Source organism: Scardinius erythrophthalmus (assembly GCF_964197995.2).
Source record: "Scardinius erythrophthalmus genome assembly, chromosome: 13".
Classification (NCBI taxonomy): Eukaryota; Metazoa; Chordata; class Actinopteri; order Cypriniformes; family Leuciscidae; genus Scardinius; species Scardinius erythrophthalmus.
Window position 1 is genome coordinate 19,950,276 of NC_138233.1, and position 13,087 is coordinate 19,963,362.

The window sequence follows — 13,087 nt, forward strand, 5'->3', positions numbered from 1 at the left end:
TTGTTGTATTAAATAATTAAACGTTTTTCGACATTGTGAGATAGGCTACAGTGAGGTCAGACAGTTACAAACTGAAGGTGGGACCTTTACTAATTGTTCAGATTATTTAAGTAATTGTCTTCCATAACCCTTGTCTGTTGTATAATTTGCTTAAATAATTATGATTTAACAAATGATAAACCAGTACTGTCAGTTTAAAGCTCTGGAAACCTTTTAAGAAAGTCTGGTCAATGAAACGTTGAAAGGCGTCCAACTGTCGCTAAAAATAGCAAGTATGGATCCTTAAACCATCGCCTTCTGTTTCCACTCAGTGCAGCGAAGGAGTAGGCTACAATCCGTCAGGTGATATACAGAGTCTGGTGTTGTTTTTCTGTCAACTCCAAATTAGCAGGGACAAAGAAATCCAGCATTTTAAAGCGAACATCTGTGATTCAATAGGTGTCAAAAGTGGACAAAGGAATAGACTACAGTTCGTGAACTTTACTTCGTGGCTGAATTACCTCAGCGGTCTTGCAGCTATCTTTTCATCGATTAAACAGGTAAGAAATAATCTTTTATCTGAGAAACTGTGTCAGGACTACTTTTAAGACCGTACAAAATCATTCTCGCCTCGACATTATTTAGTTTGATTGGCAACTCTAAAGATGCGCAGATTAAAAACAAATTAATTAAATCATTTTTATTGCCTGTTAAATAGCCATGAACATGGACGTGTACATTCACATTCAAAATATGGTGCATAGGCTAACAATGTTTACAGTTTCAATATTTGGCCTAAAATGAAGTGGAATTCGGGGACTGTTGGAATTTTTACCATCGTTAAAAACAAGAAATAGCCTACAAAGTGTAGCCTACCTTTCTGGAAAATATCAAACAAACAATTGTTCTACCGTAAGCCGTCCATTGTTATGAATATCAGTGGTTTTATTTCCTTTACATGTGTAGGTGCTATTTAGGTTTTGACTCAATATCCTGTTGCTCACACTACATTATTCCGTGTTTTACATCAAAACCAGTTTCTGCAAACGCTGGCAACAGGCTGGTACATGTGTGAACATCTCTGTTACAGTATCAAAAGGTGGTTCCTCGGGTTATATCAGCGCTCGCGAAGCGACCACTGTGTCACAGCTGACGTCGACTGACACTCGGTGGAAGCCCCTCTCCTTCCCTCGCGCTTTTTGTTCTCTCGTTTGCTTCATTCGCCAGGGTTAGTCTTATTTTCACCACCTCGAGCTTCATGCGGGAGCCGTTTTTCTATATCAATGTGCATTAATGTAGGAGACAACGTGGAAGAGATAAGGTGAGATAACCTTGTTGATAACAAAGAGCACTACGTGAAGGTCTGCGTTTGATTGTGACATTGGCGGACTTGTTACTATCCACGCGCTTTGTAAACTCGACTTGTCTTTATGTTTAACTGCATTGACGGCTGTTGATAAATGTCAATAGAAGGTACGAGAACCATCACTTTCTCTCTGATGTTTTACAACAACAACAAAATAATAATACTTTTGTTTATTTATAATGCGTTTCTTACAGAGCTCTTATCTCCTCACCTGGTACCTTTGTTTTGGATTGGCCAAGGATTTTCTAAAGCGACAGTGGGTATACACGACTGAAGGATTTCGGATTTTAGTCTAAATCGGGATCTATACATACAAACTGGGATCTATGAGCGGAAAAGTGGCTAAGTCTAAAGAAGAAAAGGATGCTTCAAAGGGTAAGAAGAGTCTTAAAACGTCTCGATTCCTCACCGTGCATCACAGGTTTAAAGCGACCGTGAGCTCATTCATCTCCCACTCGTTGCATTGTTGCTTAATTGTGAAAACATAAAAGCAGTAATGGAAATTGGCCAAAATACATGTCAAACGTTGGTCTAGGACAAACGTTTATGAGAATATATCCACAATATTACGCAAGTAATGAATGATTAGCTGTTCCGCCGAGTAGGAAAACCTGCTATCTGATAAAGACTGAAAATCAGCATCTTATTCAGTCTGTTCTAGAGATGAATTAATGGGCTGTCGCTTTAACGAAGCCTGCAATAAAAACCATGCTTGTTCTGTTAAAAGTCCCTTTTATGTTTTCTTCTTTGCACTTACGGTATAGGTCTCAGTAACTATTCAAATAAGCTATTTATCACATTTGCAGCGGTCTGCGCTGTGTGATGACGCTTAATCGTTTGTTTGGGTAGCTACTGCGCAAATGACCTATTGCGTAAAACGGAGCTTCTGCATGTCTCTGGATTCTGGAACAGCCGCGCTTTAGCTGGATGTAAACTGGCCAGCCAGCCATTGCCATGGAGACAAAGGGGCTACAGGGTTGCCAAAGAAACCTCCGCGCGTTAAATGTGCACTGCATGTCTGCCAATGGGTTTCAGTTCAGTTTACAACGACATGAATGTGCTGTGGTCCTTTGTTCCGACTGAAGAAAACCCACAGTTAAATAGCCTAAAAAACACAAACTTGGATAGCAAGCAACTTTAGAAGATATTTAACAAAATCGAATCTATCTTACTTTGTCCTAATAAAACGTTTTGTATACTTTCCGTCTCATAGATCTTTGAGTAGATCAACAGAAGTACAGAAGTAAAGATGAGTGATTAGCTTTATATTTTAATGGAAAATATTGTTTATAAGTTTGTGTTTATTAACATTGTATATTTATTTATTTACGAGGAAAAGAGAAATATATCCATTCCCCTCTTTATGTAGAGAAAAAATGGACAGATAGACAGCTATCTTGGCAGTATGTTATGAAAATATTAGCATATCTTCATGTATTTTGTTATTATAAGTGTTTATAGTAAATGTACAGCAGACTTTGTTGAAAACCGACAGGAGTTAGTTTTTGTTTTTGTTTTAGGCAGAATTCGTCATAGCATTGTACATGACTCATTTGCTCAGCATGCTGGCTATCATCTTATTTGTTTTGAGCTATTATGAAACACATTGCAGTGGCTATACATCATTAAAACTTTCAGGATTCCATTAATTTGGGGATTGTCACCACCCATTTGTTAGTTACCCGGAATTTAATGTGTGAAAGTTTTTGTTTTTGTTTTCTGCACTCTGCAACAGCATGGGCAGTGTTGCCATTGAGATCATTTTTGTTTTCAAAGGAAACTATGTGAATACATTCACACTTTGTGTGGTTAGCAAATTCACAGTAAAAATAGATGTGGGCAGTTGTTGCATTAAAGGTTATTTCTACTTACCCATAAAAAATGCTTTTGGCTGGTGTTGCCAAATTATGTCAGGTTGATTCAGTCACATAAACTGATAATCTTGAATTAAAACCAGTTCATTTAAATCTTGGTCGTTAATTCGCAAAAATAAATCGCAAAAATATGTTGGCATGGCTATTGGAAAAGTGCCATGGTGTAGCGACAGTGCGCAAGCTTTTGACACATTGGAGTTGTGGTGATGATCATGTTAGCGATGCAAGTTTGAATCTGGCTTGAAATGCGCGTCCCTTCTCTCTCTCTCTCTCTTTCTCTTATTTTTCGTCAATATCTCTCTATATAATAAAAGAGGCAAAAACTCAAACTTAACAATGTCAGCTATATGCTCGAAACATTTACACCATTATGATTTTTTTTTAACCGTATATGTCTTATTTAGGGCTTGATAAATATCAGTCTACCCTTGCACTGTAATTTAGGGCAACGGTGCTGAATGCTCAAGGGAACAGGCTAATTAGCCGGAGGATGAATGCCACAGGCTCTGGACTGGCTGACTAGGGCTTGCGAGTCTTTCATATTTTCTTGCAGATGAATTCATCTCCAGGTCAGATGCTGTGCCAGATCAATAGGCATCCAGAGCATAATTTAGAGAGGCTTCATTAATCACAAAGCAGCAGAAGATGATTTTTTGTGCCCCGCTCTGACACCTGCTCTAATCTTCTTGGCATAGCGGCACCCCGACTGCTGCAGCATCCAAATTCACTGACCTGCTGGACCTAAGTAAATTAAATAGCTGAATGTCTCGTGTATAAAGGGATGTTTTGTACAGTTCCGTGTTTCAGTAGGTTAAATGCTGCCAGTAGCTTTAAGCAGCAGACTTTGAACTTGTTGTTTGGATGTTGCCTCCCACAAAGTGAGGGGAAACATATTTTGACACTCAAATGCAAAAATGCTTTAAGTTCCAGAAATAAAGTATTACATAATTTAAGTCATTTCACAAAAGCAAGAGTGCTGTTGTGTTGAATATTAACAGGGACGTCGTTAGGCCTATTTTAGGGGGGCTGAAGCTACTCCAAAATGTTCCTAAGCCCCCCTAAATTATAATAAGAACAACAATAACAATTCGATTTATCAATAACCGTATCCTCATTCATATTTAGACGCAACAAATTATATATATCCAGCTACAAAAAAATAGCCGAAAAGTCGGAAGTTGGACAGTGCAAAGAGTCGTAACAGAGCTGCCAACTCTCACGCATTCACCGTGAGACACACGCAATTGACACTTTTCACACGCTGTCACGCCACACATCTATTTTCTCACACACAGAAAAATCGCGAAATGAGGACACGGAGACCAACAGACTAGACAGAGCAGGTTACTGTATGATATAAAAGAATCTCAACTCTCAGATTCTGTCAATTTTATTACGAAATTCAAACAATAAATACCGTTTTGGGGTTTGTAAATGTTATGTGACAGATCCTTAGCGCACGTGAACCGATCATTTCTACTACTAGCTAATAGTAAAAAGACACGAACACTGTTGAAAGATACAGTAGTAGGCTACAATTTACCGAAATGTATATTCCTCATACATAATATAGATCAATCAGTGTTTTTTGTCAGCGTGAAGAGGTCAATAACATAGCTGGAGAACAATTATGTCACATTTACCTCAGGAAAGCCATTTAATGACCATAATAGGCTACAGCACGTAGTTGGCAAGAAAAAAGAGCAATAGAGAGTATTTTGCTAAATATGTGTTCTATATTACATATTTATTATATTTTTAATTATATCATTAAATAAAGTTGTTATTATATAAAAAAACCGCATTATATTTAATTTGAGTTATTTTTAACCTTAAATAATACAGCCAGCTGATAGGGCTCTCTGTATGTTTACAGCATTAGGTTTTTTTTCTTGAGAAAAATGAACACCTACCTTGTGTGTAGCCTACCTAATATTTATCCAAATGAGTCAATATTAAATCAAAATACAATAATTTAATTGAATTGAAATAATAAAAAAGCGTAGCTTACCAGAAATTGTATTCTTATGATTGCTCTGAACATTTCTGACTAAGTTCAACAAACATTAAATTACTTATTCATAAACTTAAAAAAAAATGAATAAAAACGTAGGTGTGACGGGGTTGAGGGTAACAGGGTTGAAGATGGTAACGGGGTTGAAGAGACAAATACAGCTAAACATATACAGTACATAGCTGTTTTCTACTCAAATTCACTGTAAGATTTTCTATAATGCAAGTTACAAATACCCTGGGGGCTAAGCCCCCCTATCTTTCAATCCTAGTGACGTCCCTGAATATTAATATGATATTCAGTACAACAGACTAATATCTACTGCTCAAAAGTTTGGGGTCGGTAGGAGTTTTAAATGTCTTTAATAGAAGGCTCTTATTCTCACCAAGGCTGCATTTATTTGATAAAAAATACTATAAAACAATAATATTGTGCCTGTGATAACTGCTTTCTGTTAACTTTTATTTATTATTATTATTATTATTATTATTTTTATTATTCCTGTCATGGCAAAGCAGAATTTTCACCAGCCATTACTCCAGTCTTCCGTGTCACATGATCCTTCAGAAATCTCTGCTAAAGAAACATTTCTTATTATGTCTAAAATTTAAATATTATGTTGAAATCAGTTGTGCTGCTTAATGCTTAATGGGGTGGTCGATTATGATTTCACTTTTTTAACTTTAGTTAGTGTGTAATGTTGCTGTTTGAGCATAAACAACATCTGCAAAGTTACAATGCTCAAAGTTCAAAGCAAAGGGAAATATTTGCTTTTAAAGAAATCACTTTTTAAGGTCTACAACAAACGGCTGGTAGGGACTACACAACATTCCTCCCGGGTTAATGACATCACCAACCCTAAAATTTACATAAACCCCACCCCCGGAACACGATTTATAGATTGTCAAGACAGAATATGCGAATCAATGACTATAAGATAACTACACTACTAATCATTCAGAAATGCTGTCTACATGTTGTCACTTCTTCTTGGGTCTCTCCATCATTGTCTGACTCCGGTTTGAACATAAAAGGCTAAAAGTTTGTGAAATTTTCAGTGCATGTCTGTGAGTGCAAGCTGTTGTAGCTCCGCCCTCTGTGCCGGGAGCAGCAGCTCATTTGCATTTAAAGGGCCAGACACAAAACGGTGCGTTTTTGCTCGCCCTCAAAAATTGACAATTTTAACTTGCTATATAAAAATATCTGTGGGGTATTTTGAGCTAAAACTTCACATACACAATCTGGGGACATCAAAGACTTATTTCACATTAGAAAATGGCATTATACCACCCCTTTAAAATTGTTATGGAAACTGTGATAAAGTTTCTTTTCTTTTCTTTTCTTTTTTTTTTTTTCTTAATATCTTACTAACCCCAAACTTTCTCCATCAGCAAAGGTAGTTTGTTTCCACATTTTACCGCTTACTAGTGTGGAACAATACAAGCACAAACTCTCCATTATCACAAAATGACCCAGTGTTGTTATATTAAAGGTGCAGTCTGTAAGAATGACAGCTAGTGGTCGAAATTGGTGCTGCTGTCCAAATTCCAAATTTTGGAGATCATTGTTTCCCCCGCCCCTTCCTCCTCTCAGACTCGACGCTCACGTGGGGTTGCCAGTTTGAGGACACGCAACAGGAATGAGCGCAATTGACAATGAAAGCCAAGGAGTAAATACACTTTAAATTGATTTATCCACGTTTTAATATGCTCTCGTTCATAGAGATTTTTAGATTGATGCTGAAGCGTTTTAGGTTAGTTAGAATCTGCAATCTCTGACCCAGTTTGTTTGCTGGCTGCAATACGCTGTGTTTCCTGCCAACTGGCATCCCAGGGTGTCGAAATACTATTGGGTGAACTTGCAGTGGGCGAGATCACATAGACCAAAACAAAAACAGACATTCCAACACGGAACTCACATGTCAAAGTAAAATAACTGGCTGTAGAAGTGTTTTTCAGAGAAAGGAGTATGTGAACTCAGCATGTTTCCTAAATATCTGCAAAAGTATTATGGTATTTTTATACTTTAGTGAAAAAGTTACATACAGAACATTTAAGTATTTAATTTAGGTAGCAAATTATGTTGCACGAATCGTAATCATTTTGAAAGTGTCTAATGTTTGTATAGTAAGTGTTTTGCAAATTCTGTGTAAGGGTAGTGTGATTCAGGACAGTGCTACACATTGTAGTCTACAGCTTCCTCAGCGCTGACAGAAATCTCAACATGCAGCCCTAGAGCAAGACTCCATCTGCATTAGAGAGCTGTCACTCTGCATTGCCTCCTTGCTCTCTGAAATGTTTCGGAATGTCCCGGGCCTGTCTATATAGCTGTTCCCTCCACCTCGTAAATGATGGCCGTGCTGGTGAAAGTAGCACGATTAGTGCTCTCTGATTGGCCGGCCGTTTCTCGCTTTAGCTTAATCTCCAGCTCCTCAAAAGACCCCACCGCTTGTCATAACAGCAGCCTCAAAACATGCCTGAAAAGAAAGAAGAGAATAATGCAAATCTTGTTTTTGTTTGTTTTGGAGAACAGTCATGAAATTTCAAGTGCCTCTCCTTGCTTTGGCAATTTGCCTGAACCCAGCATTATGGTTTACTTTTTTTTTTTTTTTTTCTCATAGTGGAATGCATATTCATGCTGGAATTAATATTCATGCAAATCATGGTTATGTCACCTTCAAACATAGTAGAGCACAAAGTTGACAGGTGAGCATCTTAATTAAATGCTTTGACCTTAAACTCTTCAAATACTTGTGGTGATATGAGTGGAGCAGTAATCCAGAGAGCTGAAGGGACTGGAGGTCTGAGCTACACTCTTAGTTCCTGTGGAAACAGCTTTGCTTCAGATGGCAATTTATAAATTATAGGTCACATTGCTCAGATCAGATGGTCTGTTCACTGTTCCCAGTCTCAGCCTCAGCGCGTAGGCCCACAATCTCGTTGGCCCACTGATGCATATATTGCTCACAGAACTGGACAATGCTTTTTGATCTGGCAAGGACTTATCTGATTGGCTGTATTCCTTCTGGAAGTAAAGGGCACACAGGATTTTATAAGTCTGCGCTTTCAAGGATATAATGGCAAGTCCAATTATTATTACATTCTATCCATTTTATTGTGATATACTGTTAACATCATATAATACAAACATAATCTGTGGTTGCTGTACATTTCTCTTTTGCCGATGCTGAGTTCACAAAAAAGTTCAAATTTAAGAGGAAAAAATTATTGATGTGAAAGAAATGGCAGAGAGAAAGAGAGTGAGTGACCTTAAATGGTCTATTGTGCTGGGGTTTTCATATAATGACTGATGACAGCAGTGGCCTAGTGATGGTTGTAATGGGATTTATGCAGCAATGCATTTATGGGGATTAAAACCCAATCAGTCTTTCTGTGTTGTGCATGTAGGCCACTGCTGCACATCCTTTAAATCGGAATATTCAACCTCTTAGCGTTCCTCTTCGAGTTCCTCCATTTAGTTATAACAAAGCATTTAATTGTCAGGATATTCAGCAATTATGTATTTGATTATTTTCCTATCTGTATCTAGTGTGTTGTAGATTTCTTAGAGAACAGTGTATCGGGTATTATTTTCAGCTGAGTCATAATCTCTGAAATAATCATGTTTTACTGATCTAGTTATCTGTATTATTTGTTGGGTTCTTTCATTACACTAATGGCTGGATTCAGGGACATATTTTTTTGTAGGTGTGGGATTACGTGACAATTCAGGATTTTGGATTACAGGTCTGAATGGAATTGTTTGAGATTTAGAAATGCATTTTCATGCCATTTGTTGATATAAAGATAAGCCGCTTTTGTGTCATTTATATACAAAGGCACTTTTTATGTTGCCATCTAAGTTTTGAAGTACAGTAGGGCAGTTTAGAGGACAGTAACTGTAACATCATGGAATGTTTGGAACAAGATTCAACCACAAACTATTGTCAATTGCTGGGTCCTAATTCAGAGGCTGCATCCATCGAAGGCCGCATTCAAAGGCTGTTTGTTTTATCCTGAGCATTGAAGGATACAACGGATGAATCTTTCGCAGCCTACCTTTCCCCAGAATTCATTGTATGCCGGTGATGACAGGATTCTTTTTAGAAAAATTGCTTATACTTTCTTAGTAGTAAGTATTGGGTTTCAATTTACTTGAATATCTTATAGATACAAATGTAAAAATAAAATTTATATATAAAAATGGCAATTGCTTGAACAGTGGGTTCATTATTATTCTTTATGAAAAACACAGCAACAAAACAGTACAATGACAAACTTGCTTATAAACATAGAACTTTTATTAACAAAACTAATAAGATGGCTTTATTAACTAAAAGAATTAGCACGACAGCCTCATTCTTATTGTTTGCTTGAAGGTGTGTGTAAAATAGAACTGTTACCTCCGGATACTGCCACCTTCATCAGGCAAAGTTTACAGATTTCCTCATTAATATTTGCAGGTTCCCTATTAGCATTGGGTTTAAATCCAAAATATTGCCAAATAGGCGTATTTACATTTCGCTTTGAAACCAAATCTTCCGCCATCGTCTTGTCAGTCATCTTGCCTCACTCTCGTCATCCTGAGAAATTAAATTTAAAATGCTATTTTATATAGTTTATACTCTTTATTATGTACCGAGAAGGACCTAGGTGAACATATTTAGACAAGTTGTGAACCCTTATTTGTTTTCAGACAGTTGAATATAACTTTCAAAAAAGTCCAATACAAACATGACTCTCAGTTGCTATGTGACAAGAAATATTGTCCTTAGGCTAGATGTCCCATTTAACATTGCTCGCTCTGACCTTTGCGGGCTTCGAAGGCATGGCCTTTGAAGTTTGCGTCCTTTGAAAGGATGCAGCCTCTGAATTTGGACACAACTAATCTGCTCAGACCTAGGTTACCAAGTTGCACTTAAAGACCGCCTGTCCTGAAAATCAAGTTTTTAATGTTGTTTATATGTCTGTGTGGTGTCTTAATATGCTTTAAGACAAACCATGTGCAAATTCATCAGTCAACACCATTGCTGAGGATTTTTTTCCTTAAAACTGCAGTGTACCAAAGACAATCTCAAACCGGCCCAGTTTTCTACCGTCACAAACATGTAACCAATCCGGTCAACGTGCAGGCTTTTCCACAGTGAGCTCAAGAACACCTTCAAATCAGGTACATATAGCAATACAGCGGGTGAATTATGTATATGATGTATATTACAGTGTTATGATGAATTATGTCTTTCCCCACTGACTTTCTATGATGTTCATTTCTAAGGAGGCTGATTTTTAGAAGGTAGCTGTGTGACTCTGAGATGGTGAATGGGAACGTGGTTTGTAACTATAACAACACATTGTTAATTGTTTAATAACATAGTCAAGACAAAACCATTTGCATTGTGTTTTAAGGGATAAAATTACTAATTGCAGGTGGTCAACTACTTTAAAGGAGTAGTTCACCCAAAAAAATTTATTTTTTTTATATGTTCGATTTTAAAAATGTGTCTGAAGTTTCAGCTCAAAATACCCCACTGATCATTTATTATAGCATGCCCCAAATGTGGGAGTAAAAACATGCTGTTTTCATGTGTTTATCTTTAAATGCAAATGAGCTGCTGCTTGCCGCCCCTTTTCCAGAAGAGGGCGGTGCCTTTACAGCTTGTGCTTCGGATACTCTGGCAACAACAAAAATCTCACTCATCAAATATGTCAGAAATGGTCAATACCGGTGTTCAGCCTATGGGTGGGCAATATGAACAAAATCTTCTATCACGCTATGAGTAATTTTATTTTCATGATAACAATATAAATCACAATATAGGTATTTTTTCTTTATATTAGTTTATTATTATACCAATTTTTTATACCATTGAAATGTCATAATTCTTGTCACCATTTTCAATATCACAAGAGAACTAATACAAGCCCAAGTAAAAAAAAAAACAACTGCTGATGAAGGAAGAACAAAGAAACTAATTACAAGCATATAGGAGAACAAAACTACAATAGAATAAAGACACAAATGAAATAGACCTAAAAACTTTAAGCACTAGAAATAATAAGTACTACACACACTGTATAAATCAAATGTTTAAAAAACATTACATAGTCTTCACTGTGTAAATTAAATATACATTTATTCATATTAAAGTTAAGTGATTCAGTGAAGAGCAGTGAGAGATTTTCTCTTTTTTGTTTGATTAAGAATTGCAGTAGGTAAATTTGGATGCTGTCACAATGCATGGATCCAATATACTTTAGCTGGCTGTTTTTTTTTCTCAACTGTTTGTTGATTTAAGAGATAAATGACTGTGTTTACTTGCAAAGACGTAGTCACTCTGATGCATAAGTATGTGTATTTAACCGTTCAAGCCCAATTAGTCGCTTTATTAGCAGCGGCTTCAAGTGCGCGCATCTCTCAGAAAACGCTCAGAAACGGTCTCTCTGACAGGATGTGCGTATAGCAAAATGAGTTGAATTTTGCTGCTTACTGTGATTCAACAGTTTGAAATCACTTGTTTTTAAACTAGTATACTTAAAAACGCATGGAAATGCTTTCGTGACTGCATTGCACAACAATGTGAGCCTGCTTAACTGCGAAAGGACGATAGTTTTCTCCCGGTTAATCATGTCTACCAGTATATCGCTCACTCCTAGTTCAGCTTTATATGTTCGAACCGGAGTCGGAATTTCATAAATTCACAAATTCATAAATGAAATTCATCCACTGCGTCAACAATGGCTTAGATACCTGGAGTTATCTCCAGAACAGAACAGTTGTAATGACTACATGGTGGACTGTGTGTGGCTCACTCAGGATCTATGCTAATAGGGCAGAGATCATCACCAGTCATGGGCGGGGATTGGAGAAAACTCCGCCCATGACTGGAATCACTGTTTCTGATTTATGGGGATTATAAAAAAAGGAGTGGGTGGATTTTTACCATAATAGGGCGGTTGTTTACACACCTTGACATATGTTCAAACACAATGTAAAGTGCATTTTCCGTAATCATGATGAAGGAAATCTCTTAAAATACATTTTTAAAAAATATTTAAAATGATTTGTTTTGCGAAAGGTTTTTTATATCTAACCTGTAACATAGAAAACAAAAGAGATTTTAAAAGTTGATTTGGGCTCATTTCAAAAGGCTCAGACTTGGACTCTGTGTGAACATGTCTGAGACAAACTATGTACAGTAGACACACAAAGAGTTCATGTGTCAGGGTTGTACTTAATTGCTTTGTCATGAATCTCAGCTGTTTCTTTCAGCAAGTCAAAACCTTGTGGCTGAAATGGAGAATGTGGTAATTGCTGTTAGTTGAAAACATATTTGAGTTCTTAGACATCAGACAGCCTTCAGCTGCTCCTGAGAAGGTCATGCAGTTAATTCATAATACATCTTAGACATGGTATATGTAAGAGAGTGAAACTTTCATTAGACTCCTGCAGTTTAGTTTTATTTTTGCTCTCCAGAGCAAGGATAAACCTTGCAGCTACAGAAACACTACCAAATGCCAAATTACTGTGACGCTGTTTGCTACTTGATTTCCAGTGATTCGTGTTACCTGCACTGACTTATATTTTACCTTAGTCACGCATGACATTTCAAGTATAGTGGCAGTGGTTCAGTCCTAAAACCATCACTGCTTGTTGATTTATGTACCTGTGTCAATGACGCCCTGAGCTGGCTGCTCTGTCTCAGAGCCTGCTGTGGATATTGTGTTTTGTTTAATTACACTTCCCCCGGGCCTGAACGTGGCACCACTTAATGGGATTTAATTTTCTGCTGCAAAGCCTACAGAAGACAACTTGTTTGTGAATTAGCGGTCAAGTTTCTCACTCAGTGATTGACAA

General features: G+C 37.2%; 1 protein-coding gene across 2 annotated transcripts in view; it reads left to right on the top strand.

Annotated features, from left to right (window-relative positions):
* The first annotated feature begins 293 nt into the window (after positions 1-293).
* The window catches only part of fgf13a (fibroblast growth factor 13a), a 125,015-nt gene continuing 112,221 nt past the window's right edge, over positions 294-13,087 (top strand). The window contains exons 1-3 of one of the 2 annotated variants that reach the window (XM_081383590.1): positions 294-342; positions 439-539; positions 1,540-1,720. In XM_081383590.1, coding sequence (XP_081239716.1) covers positions 1,672-1,720 — 49 coding nt within the window. In that variant the 5' untranslated portion in view covers positions 294-342; positions 439-539; positions 1,540-1,671. Of the gene's footprint in view, positions 343-438; positions 540-1,539; positions 1,721-13,087 lie in introns of those variants that run through there. The other variant, XM_081383592.1, reaches the window with a different exon arrangement.